Source organism: Vanrija pseudolonga, chromosome 7 (assembly GCF_020906515.1).
Source record: "Vanrija pseudolonga chromosome 7, complete sequence".
In the NCBI taxonomy this organism is placed as follows: Eukaryota; Fungi; Basidiomycota; class Tremellomycetes; order Trichosporonales; family Trichosporonaceae; genus Vanrija; species Vanrija pseudolonga.
Genome location: NC_085855.1, coordinates 492,508 through 508,344, shown reverse-complemented (window position 1 = coordinate 508,344; position 15,837 = coordinate 492,508). Strand labels below are relative to the sequence as shown.

At 63.1% G+C, this 15,837-nt stretch overlaps 5 protein-coding genes across 5 annotated transcripts; 2 read left to right on the top strand and 3 right to left on the bottom strand.

Annotated features, from left to right (window-relative positions):
• Positions 1 to 227: 227 nt before the first annotated feature.
• SORCN (Sorcin) lies at positions 228 to 2,562 on the bottom strand. The gene is made up of 4 exons (XM_062775590.1): positions 1,011 to 2,562; positions 864 to 972; positions 458 to 823; positions 228 to 410 (listed from the first exon to the last, which is right to left on the bottom strand). The coding sequence occupies exons 1-4, from the start codon at positions 2,069 to 2,071 to the stop codon at positions 381 to 383; spliced, it is 1,566 nt and encodes a 521-aa protein (XP_062631574.1). The 5' UTR covers positions 2,072 to 2,562; the 3' UTR covers positions 228 to 380.
• Positions 2,563 to 3,426: 864 nt separating this feature from the next.
• On the top strand, positions 3,427 to 5,335 carry sec14 (Sec14 cytosolic factor). Its single transcript, XM_062775589.1, has 4 exons — positions 3,427 to 3,592; positions 3,718 to 3,758; positions 3,980 to 4,210; positions 4,605 to 5,335. The coding sequence occupies exons 1-4, from the start codon at positions 3,587 to 3,589 to the stop codon at positions 5,227 to 5,229; spliced, it is 903 nt and encodes a 300-aa protein (XP_062631573.1). The 5' UTR covers positions 3,427 to 3,586; the 3' UTR covers positions 5,230 to 5,335.
• Positions 5,336 to 5,979: 644 nt separating this feature from the next.
• Positions 5,980 to 8,728, bottom strand: LOC62_07G009049 (uncharacterized protein; the record flags this gene model as incomplete). The annotated part of the gene is made up of 6 exons (XM_062775588.1): positions 5,980 to 6,158; positions 6,210 to 6,474; positions 6,542 to 6,619; positions 6,667 to 7,666; positions 7,754 to 8,134; positions 8,625 to 8,728. The coding sequence occupies 6 exons, from the start codon at positions 8,726 to 8,728 to the stop codon at positions 5,980 to 5,982; spliced, it is 2,007 nt and encodes a 668-aa protein (XP_062631572.1).
• Positions 8,729 to 9,880: 1,152 nt separating this feature from the next.
• Positions 9,881 to 11,072, top strand: rpl901 (60S ribosomal protein L9-A). Its single transcript, XM_062775587.1, has 2 exons — positions 9,881 to 10,194; positions 10,597 to 11,072. The coding sequence occupies exons 1-2, from the start codon at positions 10,054 to 10,056 to the stop codon at positions 11,017 to 11,019; spliced, it is 564 nt and encodes a 187-aa protein (XP_062631571.1). The 5' UTR covers positions 9,881 to 10,053; the 3' UTR covers positions 11,020 to 11,072.
• A 456-nt stretch (positions 11,073 to 11,528) lies between these two features.
• LOC62_07G009047 (uncharacterized protein) lies at positions 11,529 to 14,642 on the bottom strand (the record flags this gene model as incomplete). The annotated part of the gene is given in 3 exon segments (XM_062775586.1): positions 11,529 to 14,351; positions 14,365 to 14,578; positions 14,632 to 14,642. The coding sequence occupies 3 exon segments, from the start codon at positions 14,640 to 14,642 to the stop codon at positions 11,529 to 11,531; spliced, it is 3,048 nt and encodes a 1,015-aa protein (XP_062631570.1).
• Positions 14,643 to 15,837: the final 1,195 nt, after the last annotated feature.

The following is a 15,837-nucleotide window of genomic DNA, read 5'->3' as shown; positions in this document are numbered from 1 at the left end:
GACCACTGGCCACTGGCCACTGCCGGGATGTCGTCCGAGCCGCCCGGCAACGCACACTCCCGCTCGCATCTAACCTCTTTCAAATCCTCCCGAGTCACGCTCGATACATCATTGACCCTTCGGCCTCTCGCACCAGCGTGTGTCAACCAGTGACAACGCCGCCTTCAAAGTCAGCATTTCCTGGTAATCCGCATCAGGCCGCCGCAACCACGACACCACGCCCATACGCCATCACACCTATTCATTGAGGGTATCGTAAATGCTATATCATAGTCACGGACAGAGACTCGGGATGATCCATCAAGGACAAGTGCAGAGAGAGAGAGAGAGTTCGGGCTGATTGGGGATGAGAACGTATCGGTCGTCTTCGTCGTCGTCGTCTAGCTTGGCGCCTCCATGACAATGTCCATCTGTGGCATGGGTCAGCAATGGCCAACGCGAAGACCGAGATACCCACAAACGCATGGTAGTCCATCGTCGCCGTGCCAGTGTTGTTGGGGTCGTAGCGCCGGAAGGCTTCCGTATAGTGCTTGACAGTGACACACGCCATCAAGAAGCGGTCAAAGCTAATGCCCTTGCCGCGCTCCTCGCCAGCCTTGGGTGGGGGAGCGAAGCGCTTCTCGAGCTTGCGGACCATGTCAGAGGGGAGCGAGAAGCCAAAGCCTTGCAGTGCGGCGTGCAGCTCGCGGCGGTCAATCAGGCCAGAATTGTCCTGGTCGAACCGGCGGAAGATGCCGTGCCAGTCTTGGATGTACCGGTACAGGCCCTCAAACTCCATAAAGTTGATCGAGCCGCTGCGGTCCGTGTCGAAGATGCTCATGAGCTGGGCGGTGTTAGGTTCCAGCCAGGAAATAATGCCTCACCATTTTGACGCAGTCCTCGCGTGCCTCCATCGTCGCATCCTTCTCGAGCAGTCGCTGCAGATCCCACGAGTTGAGCTGGCCTGTTCGCGACGAGTCGAACTGGTTGAACCTATGGCGTCAGCGGACAATAAACTTGGTAGCACTCACAAGGTCTCGAGCTCATCCTCGGGGGAAGCAGCTGGTGGGGGCGCGGGCGACACTTGCTGCGGCGGAGGACGTTGCTGCTGCTGCTGGGGTGGCGGAGCCTGCTGCTGGTACTGCTGCTGCTGCTGTTGCTGAGGGGGAGGCGCGGCCTGCTGCTGCTGCTGCTGGGGAGGCGGCGGCGACGTGTAGCCGCTGTACGCCTGCTGCTGAGTCTGAGCCTGCTGGGCGTACTGAGATCCTCCAGAGTACCGCTGCTGCTCAAGACGAGGGTCACGCTGGGGCTGAGTCGAGGCCGGCGATGGCGAGCCAACGGGAGCGTTGTGATGGGCCGCGAATGCGTTTGGTGGTGGCGACTCGTACCGCTGCTGGGGCGCACCGTAGTTTTGCGGGGACTGGGCGCGTTGAGCAGCGCTCAGAGCTGCGCCCTGCTGGTTCGGTGGTGGGGCCTGCGAGTACTGTCGCTGCGGCGATCCGGCATAGCCTGGCGCCGAATCCAGCCTAGGCGGGGGCTGCGCATACTGCTGTTGAGGAGGTGGGCCCTGCGATTGCTGGTGCTGGGGAGGAGGACGCGAGTATTGTTGCTGAGGAGGAGGGCGAGCGTGGTATTGTTGTTGAGGGGGCGGCTGCTGACCATAGCCCTGTTGAGGAGGAGGGGGCTGGTGATAGCTCCCCTGGTGCTGCGGAGCGGTGGGCTGGCGCTGCGGCGTGGATGGCGAGTGTGACTGAGGCTGACCCCATGCTTGAGGAGGGGGAGGGCCGTATCCGCCGCCGCCTTGCTGAGGAGGAAGGTTCTGAGCGCGGCGTGCTTCGTCTTCCTCTTGACGGCGCTTTGCATCGTCCTCTGCGCGCTTCTTTGCGTATCGCTCCTCGTATCGGCGACGTGCCTCGTCGCTGACCGAGCCGTAAGGGGATGGGGTGGCCATGTATGCAGCACCTGGAGGCTGTGGGTTGCGTGGTTGTGGGTTTTTCTGATGAGGAGGTTGAGGAGAAGAAGTGTCGCGCATGGCACGGTCACCAATGGCAAAGGGAGAATCGCCAGCAGAAGGCCTGCCAAGGAAGGACATTGTTGCAGGAGATGTCGCGTGTCGCCGTCGTTTGTTCGTGTTTGTGTGTGTGTGACAATGGGGTGCAGTGGGTGGGTGGTGCGCTGCAGTGCCAGGCAGGCGTGCAGGTCGGTGCGTCCAACTAGCTGCTGGCTGCCTCTAAACACAGATTAACGCAGGGAAAAATAGAATCGAGGCTTGCTGCGCTCGTGCCGTCCGTGTACAATGCGGGCGCGCAAGACCAGAGGGGAAAAACAACGGCGCGAGCACGCACGTCGATGCAGAGGGTTTCGAACGGGGTCGAAAAACGAGGCGTCGGCGCAGTAGAGCTGTTACGGGCTGGCGCGCTGGCGGCGGCGGCGCAGGGAGAGCTCGGTCGCCGGAGAGATTGACAAACGGTCCGTGCACGGCGTGGGGGTGCTGCGGCGGTCGGCGAGTGGATGGGCTGGACAATGACGATGTGGCCCCCGACAACAAGCCCGATCCAGATCTGGGTGAGATGCAAGGGAGAGATGCAAAGCAAAGTGTTGTGTGCAATGTTGGTGCTTGATTCGCGCTGCTTTGATTTGCTTGCACCATGCTGTTCACTGACGACGACGACGACGGCGCGCCACGGGTGAGGTGCACTGCAGAGGACGCGGCGCGCGGCGCGGGGCGGCACGAACGGCACGGTAAGGATATTGCCCCCGCTTGCTGCAGGCTGGCCTAGCACTGGTGCTGGCAAGGCACCGTTCATCCCAGTCCGTGTCGTATCGTCGTATCGTGACGCGCGACGAGCACCGCACGCCACGCACCGCTCTGCACGCCGCACCGCGCCGCGACGCCTTCCGCCGCCCACCGCCCACCCTCGCGCCGCCGCCTCAATTTGGCCAAGGAAACGCGGGTGACGACCAAGCCAGCCCAGCCAAAGCCTTCCCTCTTGTCACTCGGCGCGCGGCCCGCGTCCCCGCGTCCTTTAATGGCAAGGGGGGAAGGGATGAGGGAGCGTGCCTAGGGAAAGGTTTACTTGTATCATAGGCGTGCAGAATATTACCCGAGCCTATCTTTACACTCCAATGACGCGTATTCCTGTTCCATTGCCGCCCCACCTGGCGCATCTCACCCAGTCTCACTCACCCTGGCCGGCCACGCTTGCACCACGCACCATGGGCACCACGACACTTCGCCGTACAACGGCAGCCTGCAGCCTGGCTGGGACTTCCCTGGCTTCTGCTGGGCTGGTTCCAATCGGGCAGGCGACGGGCCCACTGCTTGCCCCTTGGCTTGGGTGGTGGTGCCGTACCCGTGTATCGTCGCGCGCCCCGTGGCTCCCTGGCCGCGCACTTAGTGACCACCAACGCCGACACCAACCACCACCACCAGGCCACCACACATACCACACACACACACAATCTGACACCACCGAGACATAGACTTCATTCAACATCTTTCCTCCTGTGCTTTTAGAATAAATTCGGGAAATCTCATCGACACGCTCGTTCATCTTGCACTCTTCTCATTCTATTCCACAACCCCCTCTAGAGACTCTCTACCATCATGTCTGTGAGTATCGCTACTACCTGTCGTGACGGCGACGACTCCCACGGCCACCACCGCCAACCCCACGTCAACGCACGCTCGGTGGCCGAGTCCGGACATGCAACACTGGCGCTAACTCTTTCACCCAGGCCCCCGCAAAGGACCCTCTCTCCGGCCACCCCGGTCACCTGTGCGTACAGCGTCGACGTCGTGTAGCCCGATGCCCAGAGCATCGTCGCTGGCGACAACAGGTCGTATGAGCAACAGCTAACCACGCACGGTCTTCCTCCCACACCTGCCTGCCCTGACAACGTCCTCAACCCGCCCTGCCGCCGACCGCGTCGTCGCCCTCGTCTCGCTCGCCTGACACACACCCCACGACGACCTCGCCCACGCGTCTCCCAACAACAGTGACGAGCACCAGACCCAGACGCTCGCCGACTTCCGCAAGATCCTCAGCGAGGAGGGCTTGATCCCCGCCGACCTCGACGAGGCCATCAAGAAGATTGGCTACAACCGCTTCGACGATGCTACCCTCCTCCGCTTCCTCCGCGCCCGCAAGTTTGACATCCCCAAGGCCAAGCTCATGTGGGAGAACAACGAGAAGTGGCGCAAGGACTTTGGCACCGACGAGATCGCTCTGTGAGTGGGGCTAAGGGGGCAGCGCGGAGGCGACGGCGAAGACGCCGGCGACGGTACGGGCGGAGGTGAGCGGGTGGGTCGGCGAGCTCGTGTGGGTGTGAGCTCTCGCAGCCTGCGAAGCAAGCTGGCCGACGGGTGCGAGGTCTCCTGGGAAGCTTGCGGACCAGAAGCTCGCGCGGCGCGCTTCGCATGGCGCGATGGGGTGTGTCTGCCACACAGCATTGCCGGTGCGGATGTGGTCAAGCGTGTGTCGCCTTGTTCTGGCGTGCGGTGTTGTTCTGGCGTGTCTCGCTCCTATCTGGGAGATCTCTGGCACCATCGCAACATGGCGATCTCCCATGACGATCAGGCCCTGCCCCTTACCGCACGCGAACACGGCGCTGACCCACCACAGGAACGGCTTCGACTACCCCGAGGCTGCCGCCGTCGACCAGTACTACCCCCAGTTCTACCACAAGACGGACAAGGAGGGACGACCTGTCTACATTGAGCAGCTCGGCAAGATCGACATCAACGCCCTGTACAAGCTCACCACCCAGGAGCGCCAGCTCAAGCACCTCGTCGACGGCTACGAGCGCTTCCTGTCGCACTACCTCCCCGCGTCGTCCGAGGTTGTCGGCCACAAGGTCGAGACGTCGTGCACCATCCTCGACCTCAACAACGCTGGTATCTCGACCTTCTACAAGGTCAAGGACTACGTCTCGGCCGCGTCCACGATCGGCCAGAACAACTACCCCGAGACCATGGGTTTCATGTTCATCATCAACGCGCCCTACCTCTTCTCCACAGTCTGGGGTCTTGTCAAGCCCTGGCTCGACGAGGCTACCCAGCGCAAGATTCACATTCTCGGCAAGGGCTACAAGACTGAGCTGCTCAACTACATCGACGCGGCCAACCTCCCCAAGAACCTGGGTGGCACCTGCGAGTGCCCCGGCGGCTGCTCTCTCTCGGACGCCGGACCTTGGCACAACCAGGTCACGCTCAAGAACGGTGACGGCGCTGTTGCGCCGGCGGCTTAAATGCGCGGCGGCGGCGGCGGTCACCCAATAGTTTAGCTAGTGCAAGCGAGCTGCGTTTCGGTTATTGTAGACATACACCTTCATGCGAGCGAGTGTAATTGAGTGGATAAAAAAGTTGGAACCGGTAGCCGGGAATCAACCACTGATTGTTGTTCGGATATGAACGTGGGGCGGATGAAACGTGTTGCCGGGTGGGAGTGGTGGCTAGCCGGCGCCACACGTTTGACATGACGCCGGGGGTGGGCAGCGCGGCGGAGCAGTGGGGCCATGTCTCGCGTCAGTCTCGCGTCTCGGGCATGCAGCTCGCGGCAGTCACGGCCTTGGGCACATTCAATAAGGGATAACAGGGGTGGGTTCTTGCCCACGCACATGTCTTCGCTTACACCTAAAGCCGCCCTCATACCCACGCATTAGGTCAAACACGAGTACTTACCCACGACAAAGCAACACTCTACCCCGAGCTGGCTCACTGACACCGGGGATGCTACCCCACTCAGACAGACCCAGCGTTAAAGCGACTAATGCATAGTCTTGACTGAGTGATTCGGATACGAGTTATGAGGTATATAACAAGGGGATGGGGAGGAGCGCGCTCTGCTCGCTACTACTCCCTGGGGGTGGGCACGAGATAAAGGGGTCGAAAATGCGGAAATACGGGTCGAGACGGACGAGGACAACGGATGGATGCGCGATGGGCACTGTCTGATAGCGGCGCGGCGACCGAGGCCGGCCATGCTGCTAGCTCCTAGCTCAGTTCTTGCGCGGGCGGCCGGGGCTGCGCTTCGTGCCGGGCGTGGCAGGCGGCGCAGGCGGCGCGGCGTACGGCGAGACCGAGCGCTGCTGGCGCGTGTGGCGTACCGGCCCGCCGCCGGGGGTGGAGGGACCCGCGCCGGGGGTGGTGGGGAGCGGCGACTCGCGGGCGGACGGGGCTGTAGTGTGAGCACTGGTTGCGCGGCGCGGGTGGGGGAGAAGAGACTCACTCGAACGGGTCGAACGGCGAGCTGGCGACGCCGAGCTCGCACTCGCACTCGCGCTCGCGCGCGCGCTCGTACGCGCGCTGCCTGCGGGCCCCGCCGTGACCGGACGGACCCACTTGGGCTCCGGGGTGCCGTCGGGGAGCTCGACGCCCGTGTCGCGCCGGCGGCGGCGCTCAGCAGCGTGCGTGTACGGGAACGCGTCCTTGACCTTGTGCCAGTGGCGGTCGACGCCCTTCTCCTTCTCGAAGCATCCGCAGCGGTTGCACACCTGGGAGGGTGGGGGTTAGCTCTGCCGAATGCCACGTCCGTCCCCAGCCAAGCCGCGCCGCACTCACCATCTTGCCGAGGTAGCGCAGCGAGCGGCGCCACGTCGACACGCCGACATAGCCGCAGTTGAAGCACACGTGGTTGAGCTGGCATGGTCAGCGCTAATGTCGGCAAGCAAGCAGCCACGACTCACCTTGTGTGGGGGGCCGTTCTGGGCGATCGGCGGAGGGGGCACCGCCCCGTGGTCCACCCATGCGGAGTAGTCCTCGGGGTCGCCGTCCTTGCGGGCACGGGGCGGGCGGCCGCGGGGGCGCGGGGTCGAAGACGAGCCGGCCGACGAGGCGTCGTCGAAGCGGTACGCGTCGGGGTAGTAGGCGTCGTCGTCGTCGGCGAGCGGGTTAAACGTCTGGTTGGGGCGGATGGGCGCGGGGGCGCCGAGGGCCGGGGCAGCCCCAGCGGGGCCGTAGCGCTCGGCGTAGTTGGACCCGCCGGCCTCGCCGAGCGCGGGGACACGCGGCTGGTTGCGCAGGAGGTCGGGCGGGAGGTAGCCCTGGCCGCCGGCCGGGCCGTAGTTGTAGGCCACGGGCTGAGGCTGGGGCTGGACTGCCTCCGGCGCGGGGTGGTAGGCCGCCTGCTGCTGCTGGACAGGCATGGCCGGCCCGACCGTCGGCGCGGGGCGGTAGGCCACAGGCTGGGCAGGCATGGCGCGCACGGCTGGCGCGGGCTGGTAGGGCGCCGCGGCGCCAGCGCCAGCGGCAGCACGCGGCTGGGGGAAGTCTAAGGTAGCGTATGAGTATGCAGTGCGGCGAGCGTAGACCGAGTTCGAGTTCGAGCTCGGGTCGGTAACGCGGAGATGGAGATACGAACTGTTGTTAGCCTGGGTGTACGTGTAGTGGTTGTGGTTGATCGCCTGCGGGGAGGGGGGCAGCGCATGGCGGACTGGAGGCTGTGCCACAGTGGGGGAGGGAGCACGGGCAGGGGCAGGGGCAGGGGCTGGAGCAGGCGCGGCGGCAACCGCCGGGGCAGTGATGGTAGGAGCCTGGGGGGCGAACGAGCCGTGCGCATACTCGTACACGACACCGTTGACCTGCGGGGGCATGTTGCGGAAGGCGGACTCCTGGTACGCCGAGCGGGGGTGAGAGTTGGCGTCGCTGCCACCAGCCTGCGTGGTGGTGTTGGGGGCGGATTCGCCACTGTGGGGTGGTCAGTGCGCAATCCCACCATCATCGCCACCATCAGTGTGCGCCATCATCCGCGACACACAACACACACAAACTCACGTCTCGTGGCCGTGTGCGTGCGTCGGGTGGCCGCCGCGCGTGTCCTCGGTGGGCTGGAGGTCGGGGTAGCGCTGGAACATGTTGGTGTAAGGGGTCCAGTCGGGCAGTGCGGGCGCAGTGGCGGGGTTGGCGACCTCTGCGACGGAGAGATGATAGACTTGGCCGTCGGTCAGGCCGTTGAAGATCGGCTGCTGGGGGACGGGGAGCGCGTGCTGCTCGTTCTGCTGGTAGGGGAACTCGGGGAGCGCGGGCGTGGCGAGGTCGGGGAGGAAGAGGCTGCTTGGGTCGAAGTCGGGGCTAGGGCTGCGCTCGGAGGCTGGGGAGCGCGTGGTGGTGTAGTAGGGAGCTTCAACTGGGCCAGTTGGAGAAAGAATGATGTTGCTGTGATCAGTTAGTTAATGCTGCAATTTAAAGTAACTGATGGTGGGTGCGAGTGGTGGGGTGGTGGGGGTGTGGGCTGCGGTGGGCGGCGCCAGTGATGACTCGACCAGGCGAGTGATGCCTCGTGCGCAAGTGATGACTGGGGCGTGTTTGCCCAGTGATGACTGGCTTGCTGCCTGCTGCGTGACACCGCGGCGGCGGGCAAAGAGCAGGGAGACGACGGCGACGGCTGGTGCAGAGATGGTGTGGTCGGCGATGTGGCGTGTCCGTTCCAGGGCGGATGGCACACACGCGCTCGATGCCATGCACAGCTCGCGCGTGCGTAGACCCCCGTAATCATCTCACTTCGGCGGGGTGGCGAGCCCCATCAAGCGAGGCAGGGCCACGAGGCCGCCGCGAAGCTCGCTGCCACGAAGCAAGTGGCACTCGCCTGCAAGCCCGCCACCCACACCTCGTGTCCACCAGCGCCTCGCGAACACTCAGCACTTACTTCGCCGCAGCGTAGTCGATCATCATCTCGTTAAGTTGGTCCTCGAGCGTGTCGGTAGGGTGAGGCATGAGGCCCCAAGATGGGGGCTGGTTCGATCCATCCATCTTGGCTTGTGTGGTGTGTGCGTGGGTGCGGATGGGTGCGGCACTGTGTGTGAGTGTGGCTGAGTGGCTGTGTGTGTGTGTGTTGGTGGTGTGATTGCTTCTCCAACATCACCCTGATCAATCTCGATTTATACACTCTCCGCGTGTAGAAATCGCGGCCGCCCAACACACATAGCGACGGGACTGACGAGATGGTGAAGCCATCCATGTGCACCCGCTCGCACCAATGCCACACTTGGTGGGGTTGTGGCAAGGGGTGAGGTGTACGAATCGCGCTGATCATTGCGTACGACTCCGGCGCGTGGCATTGTGGCATAATACACGCTGCGCGACGGGTGCGAGAGTTGGCCGGTAGCTGGGGTTGTTGTCACTGGACTTTTGGTAAACAAGGCGTGAGTGAGATGGGAGTACGAAGTGGTCGTTGGTGCGGGGCCTCACTGCCTGCTGCTTGCAAGTGATGGCCTGCTGCTACCTGGCCACTGTTTGGACTCGGCATCACGCTCTCGCACCAGCACTGCCTGGTGTAGGACAATGGCACGGGTGGGTGCTCACCCCGCTGATCCATCCCCACGGCTGGGAGAGAGCGGGACGACAACACGGCCAGCGAGCAGCCGTCATGTCTGTTGACCTCGGCAAACATCGACTGATGGACATCTTGCCACTGTTAGTAGTGAGTGGTGGATACGGCCTTAGTCAAGTATCCATGTGCTCTGAGCAGCTGAGAGCACCTCGTTCTTGTCGCTGTTGTTGTTATTGTGGTTGTTGTTGTTGACGGATCGCTATTGTTGTTCTTATGACGTGATGCAGGTGGACTCAGCACTCAGGTCGCGTCGTAGTTATCGGTGGTATAGTCGGTGATAAGACACTCGTTTACGTAAAACGCTACTCCATACAAATTCCACCACATCCGTGTCGTCGACATAATCCCGCCTACCGCCGTGAGCCTGGGTGGAGCGGGGGCAAAAGTGGCAGGGAATTTGGCTGAGGTCGGGCCTGGGTGCAAGTGCAGGCTGGGTGCAGGGGGGGAGGATTCTCGCCTGGCAGAGGACCACCCAGCCAGCAGCACCACCTCCCACCGTCGCCGCTGCCCTCCGTGCGCTGCTCGCTGCTCGTTGCCAAGTGTCCATACGCAGTGTCGCGCACTCTCCAACCCTCAACAAAAACTCGTGCGTCAAACCTGCCTCGACGACAGCGACAGTGAGCTGACCTAGCCCCTCCTCGTTCTCGACTCTACGCTCTCGCTCTCCGCTTTGCCATTATCCCCGTCGCTGTCGACAACCTCGAAATCTTGAACCCAACCCAATCCACACACCCACAGGCCAAAGATGAAGGACCTTTCTTCGGTCGAGACCCTCGCCATCCCCGCCGACGTGACCGTCAAGGTCAAGGCCCGCACCATCACCGTCACCGGTCCCCGCGGTACCCTCACCAAGAACGTTGGCCACGTCGCCATGGACATCCAGATTGTGAGTCCAGACAGCGGGCTAAGGCAGGCAGGCAAGGTCAACAGGGCATAGACTGGACACAACTACGACGAGGACTGCGAGGAGCGAGAGGGAGAGGGAGCGCGAGCGAGATGGGGGCAAGGGCGCGCTGGAGAGAGCACTGGGATCGCTGGTTGGCGAGGTCAGACGAGCCGCGAGATGGCGCTTCAAGGTTTCTTGAACGTCTTCAGACCTGCAATCGTCGTCCATCGACACCAGCGACGCTCGTCTCTCTTCGCCCACTCGCGTACGACCTCGACAACATCGCACTCGCGTTGGCCACACTACGACAAGCGGCAGTCCTGATCCGCCCGTCCATGTCCTGCATCTGCCTGCCTGGCGGCCGACCTGCACCCCAAACGTTGCGACAACTAACCCCCTCAGGTCGGCCAGAAGGTCACCTTCACTGTCTGGCACGGTGGCCGCAAGCACGTTGCTTGCCTCCGCACCATCAAGTCGGCTGTTGAGAACATGATCACCGGTGTCACCAAGGGCTTCCTCTACAAGATGAAGCTCGTCTACGCCCATTTCCCCATCAACGCCATCCCCGCTGCCGACGGCGCCTCGATCCAGATCCGCAACTTCCTCGGCGAGAAGATCGTCCGTGACTGCCCCATGCTCGAGGGCGTCAAGGTCTCCCTCTCGGACATCAAGGACGAGCTCATCATCCAGGGCAACGACATTGAGAAGGTCTCCCAGTCGGCTGCTTCCATCACCGACAAGACCCGCGTCAAGGAGAAGGATATCCGCAAGTTCTTGGACGGCGTGTACATCTCCGAGCGCACCAACGTCGTTCAGGACGAGTAGAGGGCTTTGGACATGGCCAGATCGTAGTAGGCACATGTACCATCATTCGCATACGGGGGTGGGGGGTTGAGTGGGTGCACCGGGGCGGGTGGATAGCGCGCGCGGAGACGGGCGGCGCAGACGGGTCAGGCCTGTGTCAGTGAGCTGACCGTGCGGCTGGCGATGGGGAGGAGATCCGTCTGGACGAGATGGGACCAGGAGGTGCGGGAGGCTTGTGGACTCGTCCGACGGCTGTGTACCTCACACAGGTACCATCAACTCTAGCAACTATCTGCGCACCTCCGACGCGCGAGGAGCCCCCAGCAGCGCATTCAGTCTACGCGCCTGCTGCATGTTGATGGCCATCACTGCTGATCTCTCCGTCCCTCAGCCTGCAATGTCTTACCAACTGCCGAATTTGCTGCCGTCAGTTTCGTCTCGTCTCCAGTGTGGGGCTCCGACACATGTCCATGGTCCATGAAGAACACATACATCCCAGAAGGGTTCTAATACAACAAGAGTACAATAGATTATGCGTCTGGGGCTGCTGCAGGCTGCGTTGCAGTCTCCGCCGGCGGTCCCCCTTCTATTTCATTCGCGGTGCGCACCACTTCGTGGTTCAAGCGCTCCACTTGGCCCTTGTATCGCGACGCGAGGGCCGCGACGGCGCGGGCGTGGCGTTGCCTCTCCGCCTCGAGAAGGGCAGCGAAGCGAGCGTTCTCGGCGTCGAGCTCCGAGTCATACGAGTTCTGGATGTTGGCTGCCTCGGACGCAAACTCGGTATCGAGAGCATCCGACTGTTGGGTGGGTGTAGGTGTTGGTCGTACCTCCGGGGCGGCGGCGGCTGGTGTCGACGAGGAGGACGTAGGCGTGGTGAGGAGCGAACGCAGGGTGAGCACCGACGGCAGGGGCGGTGCTTCTGGTTGCCAGGCGGGTCTGGATGGCGTGACGAATGACTTGCGCGCGCTGAGAAGAGGCGACGAGGGGCGAGCCGCCTGTATCGGGAGGAGCGGCGAGCGTGGTGCAGTTCTCACTGCCGGCGATCTCAGAGGACTGATGCCCACGTCTTGGAGGAGAGCAACGTCCTCAATATCCGCACCTCCAAGCGGCTCCCAGAAAGTGTCTCCTCCGTCTCCACCAAAGTCAGAGATGGACGCCGCAGGCTCCGGGGTCACATGGCGGGGTCGTGGCGTAGGCGGGGGCAGTAAGGGGAAGAAGTGGAGAGGCGGATGGAGCTTTCGAATGACTAGCGGTGTGAGGTCTGGTAGCGTATGCTTCTCCACAACGATGTAGCCTGACGACTTGTGCTGTGTGCGAGCGAGCGAGATTACGCGCGTTGGCGTCGCCCACACGGAACGCGGTGGCGGTCTCTGCGTGATCATGATAGGACGCGACGGCCGGTCGTTGTCCGACCACTCGAGCTCGTCTTCAAAGTCGCTGGCGGCCTGGTTCCGGAGGGAGTAGAGGTTCCTCGTCACGATTTCAACGTACGCCCGCTGAATCCTACGCCGCTTGACCGGCCGAGGGCGCGCTATGGTCGGCGCCGTGCCGTAGAATACACGTCGAGGGACAGCTGGCGGAGGACGGCGCCTCTTGTACGGTTTGCGTTTCTTCGGTTCCGCCGGCTCGTTGATGGCGCGCTCCTCGTCAGAATCCGCAACATACGTGACTTCAACATAGTCATCGCGGTCATCGTCGTCGTCTTCCTCCTCAGAGTCTGCCACGAAGGTGACCTCCGGGTAGTCGTTGTAGGCGTCCACATCGAGAACTTCGTCCGCTTCTTCCTCATCGGCCTCTTCGTCCGCCTCACCGTCGTATCCAGCGTCGGGCTCGTTCATTGCCGCCTCCTCGTCATCGTAGTCGACTTCGACCACTTCGTCTTCCTCGTCCCAACGGTCCAATGCGGGTTCGTCGACATCCATCGTCTGGTCGGCTTCTCCGTCACCCTCAGGATCGGCATCTGCCTCTGCCGCATCCGAGTCGTTGTCCGAGGCGTCTGCTTCCGCATTCATTGCCTCCGTCACCGCGTCCAGTTGAGCAGCCTGGTCGAGCTGGGAGGCTTCTTCGGCTTCCACTGCTCCGGTAGCCGTTTCCACTTGAGCAGCTTGGCAGGGTTGCTCGACTGCCTCGGCCCCCTTGCCAGGCCGGGCAGCGACTTCGACTGCCTGAGTGGCCTCAGCTGCTCCGTCCGTCGCTTGGTCGACCGGAGCTGCTTCCTCGACCGCCTGATCGAGGGGAGGAACTTTGTCCGTTGCCTGTTCAACAGGTGGCTCTGTATCTGCCACATGGGCCACAGGCACAGCAACTTCGACCGCTACGTCCTCCGCTGAAGATGCCTCAACGCCGGATGGCGCTGGCGCTTCTTCGACCGTAACGGCTGCCGTATCGTCGGCAGTAGGGGCCACGTCGCCTGGGACGCCCACAGCCTCGCTGATTTCCGCCACGAGCGCCGCGCGTTCGAGCTGTGACTCGACGCTTGGCTCCGTAGCTTCCACGGGCGCAGAGTCCTCAGCGGGTGGCTCCGCTGCTTCAGCCTCTCCCGACGCCTCCGTAGCACTCCGCTCTGGCTCTGCCGGAGGAGCGGCCTCGGTTTGACCCGAGCCAGCCTCTCCGGAAGCTGGGGCTCCCGAATCGGCGGGCAGAGCAGTGGCGGCGACGGCTGCGGCAGCGACATCTGCGTCAGGAACAGCTACCTCCGCCATGGCATCCGTCGCAACCTTCTTCTTCCTACCCGGTCGTCGCTCCACGCCCGCATACGACCGCCTGAGGTCGAAAGAACTGGAATCAGGGAGGATGAGGTTCGACATCGTCTCCTTGAACTTCTTCTCTTTCGGCGGTTTCGGGGGGCGCGGCGGCTTAGGGGGCTTCAGTTTCGGGGGGCGTTGCGCTGGCGGCAATGCTGCGAGTGCCGCTCGTTGCGCCGCACGCTCAACAGCAAGTCGAGCAGTCTCGGCCAATCTCCGCCTCAGCTCCTCCTCGCGCTGCTGGCGCGCGACAAAGCGTTCGGCCTTCTGCGTCGTTTCAGTCGCGCGCATCAACATGCGATCGATATCCTTGTCGACAGGGAGGCCGACCGACTCAGCCACCCTGAGGCGCTGGAGCGCATCTGCCCAGAGTGGCTGGCCACCGGTGCCCGGCTCGACAAGGTGTGGTAGTGCCCATGGGCCGAAAGGGTGGAATCGTCCGCGTGGAGGCTTTGGCTCTTTGGGCGGCTTCGGGGGCTTTGGCTTCGGCGGCTTTGGCGGTCGAGAGATTGCGGCGCGAACTTGCTGCCGCTGCGGTGGCGGCAGTCCTTGACCCAGGCTGTTGTGGGTGATGCCCAGGTCGCCTCTGTGCGGCTTCCTGTCGGAGAGCTGCGTTGCTAACGAAGCCGCCGTTGAGCTGGAGAGGGGGTGCTGCTCCCTGACTAGCAAGGATCGCACGCTCAGCAATGTCCCTCTGGCTGGCCAGGATAGCCCGTTGAGTACTCCCGGATGGGAAGGTCGGGGGGCGCGGTGGAGGTGCAATCTGAGAAAGGGATACGCCAGAGCGCTGGGCCGTAGCGCGAATCTCTGGCGACAGGAGAGCCGGTGCAGTGGTGCTGGGTCCAGGGGCACCCCCACCAGCTGCTCCACCCACAGCAACTACGCCGACACTGGAGCCATCCTTTCGGGGCCCCCCCCGCGGACGCTGCAGGGGAGGAGGCCCTATCTCAGGAGGGGCAGCGGTGGAAGGAGGTTCACTAGCAGGCACCGCTGTGGATGCATCCTTCCTTGGTCTTCCACGCGGACGCTTTGGGAGGGGTTCTCCATCAGGACCACGCCTCACCCGGGATCGCACTGGAGGAGGGAGAGGCTGGCCATCGGGGCCAAGAATCGGCTCTTTCCTTGGTGTCCCTCTGGCACGCTTCGGCGGAGGAGGGGGTGGTGGCCGAGCCGCGGGTACCGCTGGCTGAGTGGGCGGAGTTTGCTCCGCAGCCGTCGACTTGCGACCTGGTTTCGTCCTCTGCACAGTTGTATCCACCACGAGAGCGCCGCCCTCGATACGATATGCGAGCCACGCAGAGCTGCAGTCCTTCTTCAGCCTTTTGCAACGGTCGCAGAGTGTGCGAATAAGATACTCCTTTTTGACGGGCTGACGGAGAGGCGGAATACTGCACGGCTCCCCACGAGATAAGCACTCGTTGCACGATGTTGGTGCGATCCAACGGTCGGGCTTTGAGGGCGAAGGGTGAAGGCCGAGGCCTCTCAGCATCTCTGGTGTAAGGAAATGACGGTCCAGGGGCCTTCGCGTCTTCCCTTGGGTGGCGGGTGCGGCTCCATTGGTTTCTGGAGGAGCTGGGGTCGGTGTCAATGAAGATAGCGGCGAGGCTGAGCCTGAGGTTGGCGCTGCGGTGGATGTAGTCTGTGCTGTTGGCGGTGCTGGTACTGGATTGACGTGTAGGGGCACCGACGGCGTGCTGTTCAGAGGTGGGAGGGTCCCTTGCCGAGAATTGTCGTGAGAGTCTGGGGAGAGGCGATACGAAGCTGGGGGAGCACTTGGGGTCCACTGAACTGTTGGCTGGGCTGGTTGAGATGGAGGTTGTCGCTGGCTGGGGATGGCACGGCCAGCCGGCGGCTGCTGGTTCTGCTGCTGGCGGTACGGCTGCTGCTGTTGTTGTTGCTGCTGCTGTTGTTGTTGTTGCTGCTGCTGCTGCCGTTGTTGCATAGCGTGTTGCTGACTTGGCGGTGGCCGGTACGTGAACACGTTGAAGGTGGGAGGCTGTATGGGCTGATGGGAGCTGGAGACGCCTGGTACAGACGCGGCAGGGCGATTGTCCCAATTACTGCCTCCGTTGGCATTCACTGCGGATGGGGCTGG

Excerpts from the sequence above, each read along its gene's own strand:
- SORCN (XM_062775590.1), bottom strand. The coding sequence starts at position 2,071 with ATGTCCTTCCTTGGCAGGCCTTCTGCTGGCGATTCTCCCTTTGCCATT. Across the intron at positions 824-863 it reads GCGAGGACTGCGTCAAAATG|CTCATGAGCATCTTCGACAC; the intron begins GTGAGGCATTAT and ends AACACCGCCCAG. Across the intron at positions 411-457 it reads CGATGGACTACCATGCGTTT|ATGGACATTGTCATGGAGGC; the intron begins GTGGGTATCTCG and ends CCCATGCCACAG.
- sec14 (XM_062775589.1), top strand. Across the intron at positions 3,759-3,979 it reads TCCGGCCACCCCGGTCACCT|TGACGAGCACCAGACCCAGA; the intron begins GTGCGTACAGCG and ends TCCCAACAACAG. Across the intron at positions 4,211-4,604 it reads GGCACCGACGAGATCGCTCT|GAACGGCTTCGACTACCCCG; the intron begins GTGAGTGGGGCT and ends GACCCACCACAG.
- rpl901 (XM_062775587.1), top strand. The coding sequence starts at position 10,054 with ATGAAGGACCTTTCTTCGGTCGAGACCCTCGCCATCCCCGCCGACGTG. Across the intron at positions 10,195-10,596 it reads TCGCCATGGACATCCAGATT|GTCGGCCAGAAGGTCACCTT; the intron begins GTGAGTCCAGAC and ends TAACCCCCTCAG.